The sequence below is a fragment of the Prosopis cineraria genome, unplaced genomic scaffold (assembly GCF_029017545.1).
Source record: "Prosopis cineraria cultivar Desert tree isolate PC_DT_omini unplaced genomic scaffold, ASM2901754v1 PC9, whole genome shotgun sequence".
Classification (NCBI taxonomy): Eukaryota; Viridiplantae; Streptophyta; class Magnoliopsida; order Fabales; family Fabaceae; genus Prosopis; species Prosopis cineraria.
Window position 1 is genome coordinate 21245131 of NW_026555340.1, and position 13436 is coordinate 21258566.

At 35.7% G+C, this 13436-nt stretch overlaps 3 protein-coding genes across 3 annotated transcripts; 2 read left to right on the plus strand and 1 right to left on the minus strand.

Moving 5' to 3' along the window:
- Positions 1-579: 579 nt before the first annotated feature.
- LOC129319655 (late embryogenesis abundant protein D-34-like) lies at positions 580-1047 on the plus strand. Its single transcript, XM_054964746.1, has one exon. The coding sequence runs from the start codon at positions 604-606 to the stop codon at positions 1045-1047; it is 444 nt and encodes a 147-aa protein (XP_054820721.1). The 5' UTR covers positions 580-603.
- Positions 1048-3479: 2432 nt separating this feature from the next.
- LOC129319656 (late embryogenesis abundant protein D-34-like) lies at positions 3480-4457 on the plus strand. The gene is given in 4 exon segments (XM_054964747.1): positions 3480-3827; positions 3830-3882; positions 3980-4000; positions 4002-4457. Coding segments are annotated over 4 exon segments (801 nt in total). The 5' UTR covers positions 3480-3556.
- A 2739-nt stretch (positions 4458-7196) lies between these two features.
- LOC129320539 (uncharacterized) lies at positions 7197-9442 on the minus strand. The gene is given in 4 exon segments (XM_054966045.1): positions 7197-8112; positions 8114-8281; positions 8284-9070; positions 9237-9442. Coding segments are annotated over 3 exon segments (1050 nt in total). The 5' UTR covers positions 8935-9070; positions 9237-9442; the 3' UTR covers positions 7197-7881.
- Positions 9443-13436: the final 3994 nt, after the last annotated feature.

Here is a 13436-nt window from a genome sequence, read left to right on the forward strand (position 1 = left end):
CTCTCTCTTACTTATTTAATTCAAATATATTAATTTTACAATTATTTTAAATAATAATTAAATAAAATCATCTGATAAAATTCTTAAATAATAAAATATTTCATTCCATTTTATTAATGATCACTCCTTTTCCTTGTATTATATACTCCCAAACATACCCTACAAAAAAAAAATTTCACTATATCTTATACTAACATCTCTAGTAACTAATTGATTGAATGGAGAACTTTTATAATATCACGTGATATATTTATTCAATAAAAAACTTGAGATACACTAAATCTCATAACTCCATCCTAACTTCGTTAGTGTTATTTCCCTTTCCAGTCCCATTAACATGCCTTGCCTTGTTATGTGCAGTGGTGCCATGCAATGCTAAATTGATGACACGCAACTATGTGACTATCCCCACTCGTCCACCTCCACACCCATATCTATGCCACGTGTCATCTAATTTCCATTTCCTATTTTCCTTCACTGTATCACATAACTATAAAATTAACCATCCACCCGAGAGCTGTGAAAAATAGTCACCAACACACACACACCACACACAAAAGTCTGAACAACAATCTGATTTGCGAACCAGTTTTGCCGGAGAAGATGAGCTATGAGAAGGAGCAGCCAAGGGTGGCGGCGGCCGGAGGAGACAGAATAAAACTAACCATCGGGGAAGCTCTAGACGCGACGGTCCATACAGTAGGCGACAAGCCGGTGGAGCAGAGCGACGCAGCGGCAATACAAGCGGCTGAGATGAGGGCGACCGGCAGGCACGAGATAACACCAGGTGGACTGGCGGCGCTAGCGCAGAAAGCGGCGGCTTACAACAAGGGATGCGTGAGGGAGGAGGACAAGATCAAGATGAGTGACATCGTATCGGGTGCGACGGTGAGATTGCCGGCGGATAAGGAGGCGACACGGCAAGACGCCGTGGAAGTGGTGAGTGCAGAGCTGAGGAACAGCACTAATGTGTCGACCACTCGGGGAGGTGTGGCGGCTTCGGTGGCCGTCGCCACCAGGCTCAATGAGAATCCGAACTTCCAGTAATTTTGTGGCTTGAAGACTGAAGATGTTCGAATTCTCGTTAAGAGACCTATTATATTTATTATATGAATTAATATTATTCAAATTATGATAATTACTACGTTGGCTATTTTTAAAACTGATGTGACCTTTAAACTTTTAATTAATTTATTTATAAAATTGTCATTGGCTAAATTTTTGCATCCGTTACCTTCCAGTTCCACATGCATGCACATAGATTTACATAGAAAATCAGACATTAATAAAGCTTTAGAAATGACAGTGTGTATGTCTATTGAAAAATATTCATTAATAACATTATGGCCAAAGTGTTTTTTTCCTGTAAGTCATGGCAAATAAATAAATAATGTTTAATAAAACCAGAAAGTAAATAAGCTATCATGTGCGAAACACAAGCAACACATATTTGAGGAGGAAAAAAGAAAAATTAAATAGATAAAAGATAGATTAACAACTAGAACCTTTTAAAATGGTAATGAAAATGAAAACATGGCAATTTCTGAATGCATGAAAAACTTTGCGCTTCAACTATTTCAAACAGAAAGTCAAGAGTTTTGGACTATGCATAGTGTTTTGTCCATCGTATTAAAACCCAATTTGGGTTACTTAGACTGGTGAACTAGAGTTGGGAGTGGATTTTCTTTTGTTATTATTGGGCCCAAGGCGACATTGTTTTGACTTTTCAGTTAAAAAAAACAGCAACCTATCAAATCTATGCTTTAAGAAAGTTGTTTTGTTGGATTATATGAGGTTTATACACAAATATTTCATTTTAATTACTTACTGCTTAATGCATTTTTAAAACATTACTTTTTAGGGTTAAATATGAATATACAATTTTTTGTATATTTTAATCAAATTATATTATTTTTACTCATAATTAGATTGATTTCAATTCAACGCAACTTACAGTGAATCACTAAATTTTTTGATTAGCTCAATTTTTGTTAATAATTTTGTTTATTTTTTTTTGGAAGAATATAAAAGAGTGCACCTTGGTAATTTATTTAACTATATATGCATTAAATAAATAGATCAAATGCAAAAAGTTTATGGATATTATCAACAATCAGATAATTGGTTTTTGCCTTTCTTTGCTATGGTTAACTTCATATATTTTTCACCCAAAAAAAGCGTCATATATTGAAACATAGTCCTTTCATAAAGCCCATAACACAAACAAATACAAACAAGCCCGAAGTGAATTTCATGAAAATTGCCAATGGGCCTCAGATATGTCAAACCTGCAACAAGTTAAAAACGAACTTAAGAAACCAAAACGTGGCAACAACTCCAAACTTCATCTGATGGTTATGCAGCAACTCTGGCATGCAACTCATAACTTTAACGGTTTGGTACATAGGAACGGTGGATTGGGCTTGAGATTAATGTTGGGTCCCGGGAGCATCTTAAAGAAAAGGAAAAACACAACTAAATCACCCAACGATTCTCAAAAATCACTTATAAATGAGTATGATATTATATTTTAACCCAAAACCTTAATTGAATTTATGAGTCTGTTTTTTACTTATATGCCTCATCTTCAACCCCAACTCTATCTAATGTGTGACTTTGTCTATAGCCAATGCACACTTGACATTTCAACAAATAGAATTGAGCAATAGCAATTTTTTATATTTGTATAGAGTAATGAGAAGTTCTATAATTCTAGTACCAATCCCATGTCCTATAAGGGATTAAACTTATAGGTCCATTCATATTGAAATTTGTTTAAAAAAGAACTGAATTTATACAATATTGAATCAATGATATGATGGTTAATTACTTGATATATATAGTTGTCATGCTTTACAAAATATTCTATTTGAACCCTCCTAACATGTACAAGTTTGATAAATAAATGTAAGGATTGGAAGATATATAGAGGATGGTAAGTTTTGATATTGTTGATACTGCTTCAAAGCTCACAGTTTTCTTTTTGGCCAAAAAGCTCACAGTATGCAATAATATCTTTTTAGAACTGTAATAAATATGACTACCTTTTTTAGAACAATAATAAATAAAACATTATGTGATAAATTAACAAAAATTAGTAATAATTTTTTAAATAATATTTTATTTTATAAAATTCTTAAAATTATAATTCATTTATTGTAATTTTAATTAATATTATACAATATACATATTCAATAAAAAATATTAATTCGGTAAGTGTTATTTTCCCGATCTGGAATTCTCCCGGCGCAATTGGCAACAATGTTCTATAATTCTATTTCTATTTGCCCTTTTATGCACCGTTGGGCATGGGCTTGCTCAATAGGTGACACGTGTAAACTACGTGGCTATCTCTGCTCGTCCACCTGGCAGGCGGACATTTGTCACGTGTCGCCATTTACCACTTACCCCGCCATACACTATAAGCTATTTATAACTCTGCGACATAAGTCATCTTCAACTTCAACACACACGAACTCGCTCTGAACAACAAATCAACAATTACCTCGCCGGTTAATATCTCTATCGGATTTGTGAACAAGTTTTGTTGGAGAAGATGAGCCAGGAGCAGCCAAGGCGTCCCCAAGGAGCCAACCAGGATCCAATCAAATACGGCGACGTTTTTCAATGTTCCGGCGAACTCGCTGAGAAGCCGGTGGCTCCTCAAGACGCCGCCATGATGCAGAGTGCTGAAACCCGTGTGTTCGGTCAGACGCAGCCTGGAGGAGTGGCCGCCGCCATGCAATCTGCCGCCATGCAAAATGAACAAGCTGGTCTTGTCGGTCACCGTGACGTCAACGACATTACCGGCGACCGTGGTGTCACCGTCATGAGACTCAAGTCGCCGGAAGACGCATTGTCACTGAAGCAGTCGGTGGTCAGGTTGCTTGCTTCCATATTCTCAATCTCTTAAATCTTATGGATATCATTATGAATAAGTGTATAATTTATACTTGTTGTCTTTTGATGTGTTTCCAAGATTGTGGGACAGTATGTTCAAACCGACCTCGAATCAACCGGATCAAGCGGGGGCGGCCGGAGGAGGGGACTCAGTAAAATTAACCATAGGGGAAGCTCTAGAAGCCACGGCTTATACAGTGGGTGACAAGCCGGTGGAGCCGAGCGATGCTGCCGCGATACAAGCGGCAGAGATGAGGGCGACCGGAAGGAATGAGATAAAACCAGGTGGACTGTCAGCGATGGCGCAGTCGGCGGCGGCTTACAACGCCGGATGTGATAGGGAGGAAGACAAGATCAAGATGAGTGACATTATGTCGGGTGCGACTAAAAGATTGGCGGCGGACAAGGCGGCGACACGGCAAGATGCCGAGGGAGTGGCAGGAGCAGAGCAGAGGAACAACCCTAATGTGGCGACCACTCCGGGAGGTGTGGCGGCTTCTGTGGCCGCCGCCGCAAGGCTCAAGAGAACGTTACAACCAGTAAAAGTAGCTATGTAGACCGACAAAGAAGGTTTTAGCTTTTTTGTTTTTGTTTTTGTTTGGGACAGTTCAAGGAAGGTTCTAGCTTCAAGTTTAAAGGAGCTGAACCTTCGTGAGTACTACGTTTAAAGGTGTTTTTTAAGGTTTATGTTTGGTTGTTTCTGCATAGGAATATAAGAGTGTACATTATATGGTGTATGCAATATGCATCAAATAAAATATACATCAAATACGAATGGCAGGTAATCATCGTTTAAATAATTGACTACTTTTTTCTTTGCCTTTCAGGTTGTGTGAACTTTGTTTTCATTTTTGCCGACAAGCTTATTAGGGGTAGACTGAGTTATATTAGCGTGTTTAAGTGTGTGAATAGCAGCATATTCCGTTGAACAATTCTGTTAACGCACTGCTGAGATAAAATTTTGTGAACAAAACATAAAACTTTTAATATAGAGTTATTACAATAACTGGATATTATTAATTTCGGTGACAAAGGAAGGTGATTTGTTAATGTAGTTATAGACCATCACTTTTTTTTTTTTTGACATAGACCATCACATTTTCTATTAGCATATAACGTAATGAAAGTATAAATCAGAATATTTTAATTAGACATTTTAAAAATGAGAATATATCTATCAGACAAAATGAAGTCGCTTAGTTAACATCAATGATTTTGTCACCGAGGTTCGATTAAAATTAAGGGTTTCTTTTAGATAAAGCAAAAGTCAACGTTTATTTTGATTTAATTAAAGCTCTTACTTTTACTCAACATGGCGGTGTGTGTTTGAATAAGGATTATAATCGATTTTTTAGGTAAAAAAAAATTGATTTTCCATTTAATTACCCAAACATCAATTTCCCAAAAAATGGATTTTTCACAGTTTCAGCTTCTTTCCTCCGTCTTTTGTTACAAAATTACATAGAAAAATTACAGAAAAGACCTAAGAAAAAAATTACAAAATAGGTACAAAATTTAATAAAATAAAACCAACTCCCTTGTTTTCTTTTCTTTTTCAATAAAATTTAAACTTTGAATTATTAAAAAGTTACAGTATAAATTTCGATCATCACCACTCTCCACTTAGCACTTACTATAAAACTAATTTAAATAAATATTAATTGGTAAAGGATATGTTGCCAAAATTTCTAAGCAGTGTTTAATCTTCATAAAATATGGCTTATATTTGTGATATTATTAAAGATCCACTTGTACATTATCATCTTCATTAATTATTATAAAGTTATGTTTGGTATTTAAGAATTAAATCTTTCTCTTTTATTAAATTTATTTAAATTAAGATATACTGAGTTATTTATTTACATAAATTAAAATTATTAATATTAATATAATTTAAATTTTTATAATTAATCAAATATATAATTTAAATAATATATTTTAATTTTTAAATATTAGATACAAATTTATCAATAATTAATTTTAAAAAGCAATGTCTTTTATGATAATTTTATACAGCTAAAATTTATTTTAAATAAATTATCCAATATCTTCATTCTGTTAAAATTAATTTTAAAAAAACAGTATCCAAACATATTGTGTTATAATATAATTAATTATTTTCATAATTTATTATACTCCAACTGAAATTCAAACGGACACATAGTCTAAATAAGCAAATAAATGAGTAGATTTGTTTGATCATCATACACTAAATAATAATCTGACAATCTTGTATAGAAGTATTATTTACTCTAACATAAATTGATTTTTTTTCCTGAACGATTTTCTGTCATCTTGTATTAAAAATGGAAATATTTAGCATAAATTTTATTATCTTCTTGTTTTTTTTTTGGTAAATCTTTTTATCTTCTTTTGTGTACATATCTATTATAACTTATAAGGCGATCTTCTTGTTTCGTCCAGTAGTTTACGGTATAATATCTTTTAACAAAAATGAATTTTATTATTGCCGATCATTAATATAGAAATTAACTAACTAGCGTCTGACTAGGGTTAGTCGGGGAGTTAAAGGTTCATTAGTTGGTAAGTGACCATCTTTAATTTGTTACATTACAAATAATCATTATTATAATTAAACTTCCAGGATTTATAACTACATTATTCATAATTGAATTTCTGGTTTTTTTAAAAACCACTGTATTTCTAACTGATTAGATAACATTTTTCTAAGAAAAGACCTTGGTACTTAATTATCATTTTCCAAATTCAAGGTCATTCTCCGTCATTATCTTCCTGAGAAGCCCTCGTGTGTCATTTTCCGATCCCTATATTGCCACCCGTTCATAACAATGCGTTGTGCTTTGCAGATATGTTATATAACTGTGAATGTGTAAATCTGGGCACCGAAAATTCACAAGTATATTACAACTTGTAGTGCAATGCAAGGAATGCTACTCTTGATAGTGAATTTTGCCACCCGCAATTTTTTTTAATATAAAACTGGATAACTTTCATTAAAAATTGAACCAGGAAAAAAATAAAAAGGCATTTACAACACTTCCCACCTAACGTTCATCATTCACCACCTCCACGGCATAGGAGAAAAATAGATAGCAAAGAAAATTATAAGGAAAAAAATATTTTTGGAAATTTTTCTTCCTAATTTTTTCTCTTCCTTATTTTCTTTCCAATTTTCCCTAAATCCAAACCAAACCTAAACGTGAGAAATGATCAAAGCTGCCAAAATCATCAGTAAACTTATGAGCTTTCCTAACAAGACTAAAAACAGGACCTAGCCAATTAAGATAAAAAGATCAATAACTTCAAGAAAAATGTCATGAAATGGATGAGAGGGATCTCTTTTTTGGTAAGAAGATTCACAGCTTCCACGTAGTCGGCATAGATTTCCACTGCTTTGAAGCCTCTATTCTAACAAAGCTCTAATCCTTTCTTGATCAAAGCCTCTAATACAACAAAAGCCATGTACCCAACACCCATATTGGTGCCACCTGCAATTTTCATTCACCAGTTTTCAAGCAAAACGAACAAAAGTGTGGACACTGAATCCTCCTTTGAAATTCCATCAGAAATTATGGAACATGCTATCCAGCGAGGCATACTGTAACTTGTGCATCCAAACCAAGAGAAAGTAGCAAGCTTGAAATCCCAGTCCATAAGGTAGCGAGCTTCCATGGAATTTTGGAAACACAAATTAGTTTTCGCTTCATTTTGGGGTAATGGAATTCCAAAACACAAGATTAGAAGGTGCTTGAAGCCTTACATCCACTTACGATAATGAAATTATGCATATTCATTGCATATAACGACCGCATAATACATCAAACCAATCAAGTGAGTCAACAGACAAAACCAAGAGAGCCAATTAAATGAGCTCGTTCCTTTGCTAGAAGTGGCTGGCTATGAAGCATCTATGCTTCAGATATCAAGCCTTTTGTGTTGGCATGTATCCAGCATTCATGTTTAGGCACACACCAACAGTTCAAATTACACATTGACACTTTATCGTGTGTCAATGTCACTAATTCTTAAGTGATTGAAAAGCCTTCTTGGGTTTCTTTGTTTAATCTTCACCTTCACATTAAAGCCATTATCAATGATAGACTGAAGAACAATTTGAAGCTTACCCTCCAGCCTCTCTCCTTTCCTTGGTGTGTAGATCGCATCATGAATATCATCAGCTAATGCTCTTTGAGCTAGTAAAGCCCCTACAGCAGCACAGGTGCTTTTGTTTCTTAGTGGAAGTGAAGTCAAACTTCATATCCTTTGAAATAGAATGAGCCACAGCAACCACCTTGCTTGTCACCCTATGAACAACACAAGCACGAACAGAGGCTTTGGATATGAATATATCCAAGCAAAATGGCTCATGATATGGACCTGTAAGCTGGTTGTAAGCTGGTTAAAAGTAAGAGTCCTCTGCTTCTTGTTCTCCACAGAAGTAACATTAGCTTGACGAAGCTGAGGTATATTAGCACTTTTAGTGCTTGGGACTTGTTGAAGTTTGGAGGTTTTAGGACTTGGGCAAGTTTTCTTTTCCTTTTTGGAATTATCGTTCCCATCATCTCTTTTCTTTGGAGATTTCTTCCTGTGAAACTCTAGATTATATTCTTCAAACTCTTTAGAACTCTTTTCAAGTTTGTAGAACAGATTTCCACGAATTCTCATATTATCAATGTCTTCAAAATCAACATCATCCTCAACATCGGAGTGATTGAAATCAGGGAATTCATCAGTTTCTTCCTGACCTATAGAACTTGCTTCTGGGGTACCCCGTTCCCTAACTTGCCCAGCTTGAGATAGTCCTGATGAGACCCGCCAAGCGTCGTGATCCACAAGCTCAATAGTGTAACCATTTGAAGGAAGTTTACCATCAGAGAATAATGGAGAGAGATTATGAAGGCTACTGGAAAAATCAGGAACTGGTACGGAATGAGCCGTAGCTTCATCCTCCTTATTGGGAATTCTCCGATAGGCCTCAGAGCAAAAACTGAGTTTACTCAAGAGGTGTGGATTACACCGTGAAACAAAGGCAACACCTTTTCTCGCGAGCATCGACCCCTTAATCAGAATGTTGAGAAGGAACTCGACATTAGAATTATGAGTGTGAGGGCTCACAGAGGCAAACCAACAAACAATTGGCGTGCGGTGGCAGAGGAAGTGCGGAACTCCAATTCTGCAGCGTTCTCCTCTGCATGATTTAAAAATTAACTATGAGGGGAAGAACAAAGAGAAGATTTTGCAGAAGCTAACTGAATAGCTGAATTTGCAAGTGAAGATCAGTTTAAATTCCAATTGGGAAGAAGAGATTAAACAAGCCAGTCAGCATTCAGGATTAACTAAAACACACCCACCACCTGCAGATTTCGATTGAAGAAGCAAGACTTCAACGCAGTTGAGACCCACGACCTAAGCCTCTCCTTCACGCGCCGCCGCCATCGAACCCGCGCTTCATTTGCACCGACGCCTCAGCTCGTCCTTTTGTTGAAGGGTTCCGGTCGCCATGCACCAAGGAGTGAGTTGCATAACCGTATTTGTAAAGGTGAGTTGCATTCCTTGTCTGTAAGAAAAATTATGAACATATTACTCATAAAGATGGTCAATTATTAAAGATTTGATTCCTAATTCATGAGTTCAAATCCGATTAGTAGTAGATAATCTGTAATAATTATAATCATATTCTAAGGTTAAAAGATAAGTTTGCTATAAAAGTTTTTCATAATGTCTATTTGGTATTTTTAACGTCTTATTAGTATAATGTTTTCCTGTTATATTATAATATTCGACTAACATCACAATTAGTTGAACTATTTTAACTAATGTTAATGGACAATTTTGTTTGAAAATTTTTATGAAAAATAATTTGTATCCTAAATTTTTAATTGACATAGTATTATTAAATTATCAAGTTTTAAATTAAAAGAAGAATCCAACAACTTCTTATCAATATTTATAATATAATTTGCATTCCTAAACTCTAACTAAATACATCTCTTTAAGTTGTCATCCATAAAAACTTAGCGTGCGTTTGGATTTGATTACGTTTACATTCCAAAAGTAAGTTTTAACTTTTTGAATGTAAAATGTTGTTTGGCTTTTTTTTTTCAGACAAAATGTACTTTTTAAACTGACTTTTAAATACGTTTGAAATGAAAAAATTTGCAAAGCTACTCCCACTTGCTTTCAAAACGTGATCAGTTGGATGGACATTTATTGCTGGTACCTAATTTGTTTATTGACCATGATGCCCCTCACTTTTGCAGCTGATACATATCACGCATACTCTCCTGAGTCGTGGTCCTCATTTGTGCAGCTGATACATCAGTGTTCTTCGTCCTTTGCTGCTGCTCTGTGTCCGCCGATCGTCCGCCGTTAGTCCGCCACTCGTCCGCCGCTAGTCCACCGTTGGCCATCTCTTCTCCTTCTCTCCTTCGCCTCTCCTCCACCATCACAGATCCGGATCTCTTCCTTCCCTAAGCTTCTCCTTCCTTCATCAACGGTGGCTGCATTTCACCGTTAATTTCTCCCATCTTTCACGGATCAAGCTCATTTTGGGACTTGGGCGGCATTTCGGAGCTGAGAGAACTCCGACCAGCAGCTTTTGCAACCTGTGGAGTGCAAAGGTGAACATTCCGACCAGCTCGTGGAACTCCAATCCTCTTCTCCGATCTGCTCTTCGATCTGCAAGGTATGATAGCCTCCAAGCTTTTTTTGTCAGATCTGGAAATAGTGCTGCTTTGTTCTGCTCTTCGATGTGATCTGTTGCTTTTCTTGTTCGGACCACCGTGAAGCTCTGTTCTGATCTGTTTCTTTTCTTTTTTGGACCACCGTGAAGCCACTGTTTCCGGTCTGTTTCTTTCATTTTTCAGACCACCGTGAAGCATTCTGGTCTGTTTCTTTCATTTTTCAGACCACCGTGAAAGCATTCCGGTCTGTTTCTTTTCTTTTTCAGACTGGTGTGAATTTTTTTTAATTGCCTTGTTTTGATCACATAACAAGAAAATATAAGCAAGCAAGAAGATTAATTATGACTGCATATTGTAATTATTCTGTTTTGGTTTGTTTCTTTCGTTTTTCAGACCACCATGAAGCATTCTGGTCTTTTTTTTTATTTTTCAGACTGGTGTGATTTTTGTTAATTGCCTTCTTTTGATAGCTTCACATAACAAGAAAAAATAAGCAAACAAGAACATTATTTATGACTGCATTTTGTAATTATTCTGTTGATCTGCTGATGTTTAAAATATGACACGGTGTTTTGGAAATATATTCTGGTGACTGATCTATTGATTGTTCTATGTTGCTTTGTTTTTTTTTTTAATTTCATTTTGATAAGAATTTGAGCTAATTTATTTTTTGAAAATTGATGAAGGGATGAGAAAGGCTACAAATTTCTGGTCAAACTTGCTTATTTTAATACATACTATTGAATTATAGGATTTGAATTTTTGAGTGAGTGCAGAAATTATCTTATGGCTGCTTTTGAATAACTGCCTCTTTCGACAAGTATATGTGCTAAGATAACAAGTGGTTAATTAACTATGATCGAATAATCTTTTTCTCTTTTTGTTTCCAAAAAAAGGATAGTAAAATTTTTAAGAAGGATAAAAAAGGATAGTAAAATTTTTAATATTTTAACTCTAACTCAATTATGGATTTTTACTCCTCAAATTTCATTTGTATCGAGAATGTGATATTTTGATAGTAAAAATGAGTAAAGAGAAGGCACTATGGACTACCGAAGAGACCGAATTGTTTATTAAATTAGCTCTCCAGCAAGTTAAGAAAAATGAGCGTAAAGGCTCTACATTATCAAAGGAGGGTTGGGAGGCGCTAATGCAACAGTTCAATGCTTTGAGTTCAAGAAGTTATGATAAGAAGCAGTTGAAGAATAAATGGGACAATTTGAGGAAAGATTGAAATATATGGGACAAGCTATTAAACAAAGAGACCGGTTTGGGATGGGATAGTGAAAAGAATACTGTTTCAGCACCAGAGGAGTGGTGGAGTCAAAAGATTAAGGTATACAATTATACATGGCATGCTAAACATTTCATATTTTATTTTATAAATATACTAGACTCAGTTCTTGTAAATGTGCAGGAGAATCCTGAGTATAGGAAATTCAGGCATAGACCACTTCCATATGCACAAGAATTGACACAGTTGTTCTAGCCAGTTGCAGCACAGGGCACTTACATGTGGACACCTGCGGCTGATGATCCACAAGATGTGTACAGGCCTCAATTGGATTTGACCGAAGGAGCAGGAGACAGTGATGATATAAGAAACATTAATGGAGGAGCTCTCCCAGGAATTGGGCAGGTTAACTTAAATAATGCATACAGTGGTGGTACTAATTCAGGGAGCAAGCGAAAGAGAGGTGAAAGTGGTCAAAACAAAAAAGGAAAACGTCTTGCAACGGTGATGGTTGATTCAGTGAGTCGATTGGTGTCCACACAAGAGGATAGGGTTTCAACATTGAAGTCAATTCTTAATTCCATAGAGGGTGAAACAAAATCAGTTGACCAAAATGTGTTGGAGGTTGCAAAGGAACTTTATGGAATCGAGGAGATTGCTTATGATGAGGTGCTTCTTGGATAGTGTGCTGTGGCCCTGCTAGATAAGACCGCAAGGGACATGTATATTGGGCTTAGGGACAACAGAAGAGCATTAGTGGCCTATTTGAGGTGCTTGGGCAAAAAATGAAATTAGATCATCTTAGCTTGCCTTCTAATGTTTTAAAATTTAGCTAGTGTCGTTCATGTTATTAATTTGTTTTGAAATTGACTGTGTTATTTGACTCTTGTGTTATGTGTTTCTTACGTTAAGTCATGGACAAATAGTGTAATGGTTGGTTAATTATGCTATGCAGTTTTTATGGATGACAATACGCAATCTCGCTTATTACAATTACTTGTACATGCAGAAGACGATGAGATTGAGGCTATTACTGCAATAATATCCAATTACTCAACAACTTTATTGAAAGAGCCTTGTAGAACCAGTTCGCAATCAGGTCATGCATGGGTGCAAGAAATTTTGCAAGGGCATCCTCAACGTTGTTATGATATGTTTCGTATGGAAAAAGATATTTTTCTTCAACTTTGTGATGAACTAGTGCAACATGGCCTACGTCCAACCAGAAGAACAGGGATTCATGAAATGGTCGGTATGTTCCTAAATATTGTTGGACATGGAGTGGGGAATAGGATGGCACAAGAACGATTTCAACATTCAGCAGAGACTGTTCACAGGCATTTTAGAAATGTATTGCATGCTTGTGAAAAGCTAGCAAAGGAATATATCCAACCAAAAGATCGCACTTTTCAAGATATTCATCCAAAAATTTTAGGTGATCCGCGATATTGGCCATTCTTTAAAGATGCCATAGGAGCAATTGATGGCTCACATATCCCGTGTGTGGTTAGTGTTGAAGAGCAAGGAAAATATATTGAAAGGAAAGGCATTCCAACACAAAATATAATAGCCACATGTGATTGGGATATGTGCTCCACTTATGTCATGGCTGGATGGGAAGGGACTGCTCATGATGC

Bases quoted from the DNA above. Each gene is read 5' to 3' on its own strand.
- LOC129319655 (XM_054964746.1), top strand. From the start codon at position 604: ATGAGCTATGAGAAGGAGCAGCCAAGGGTGGCGGCGGCCGGAGGAGAC.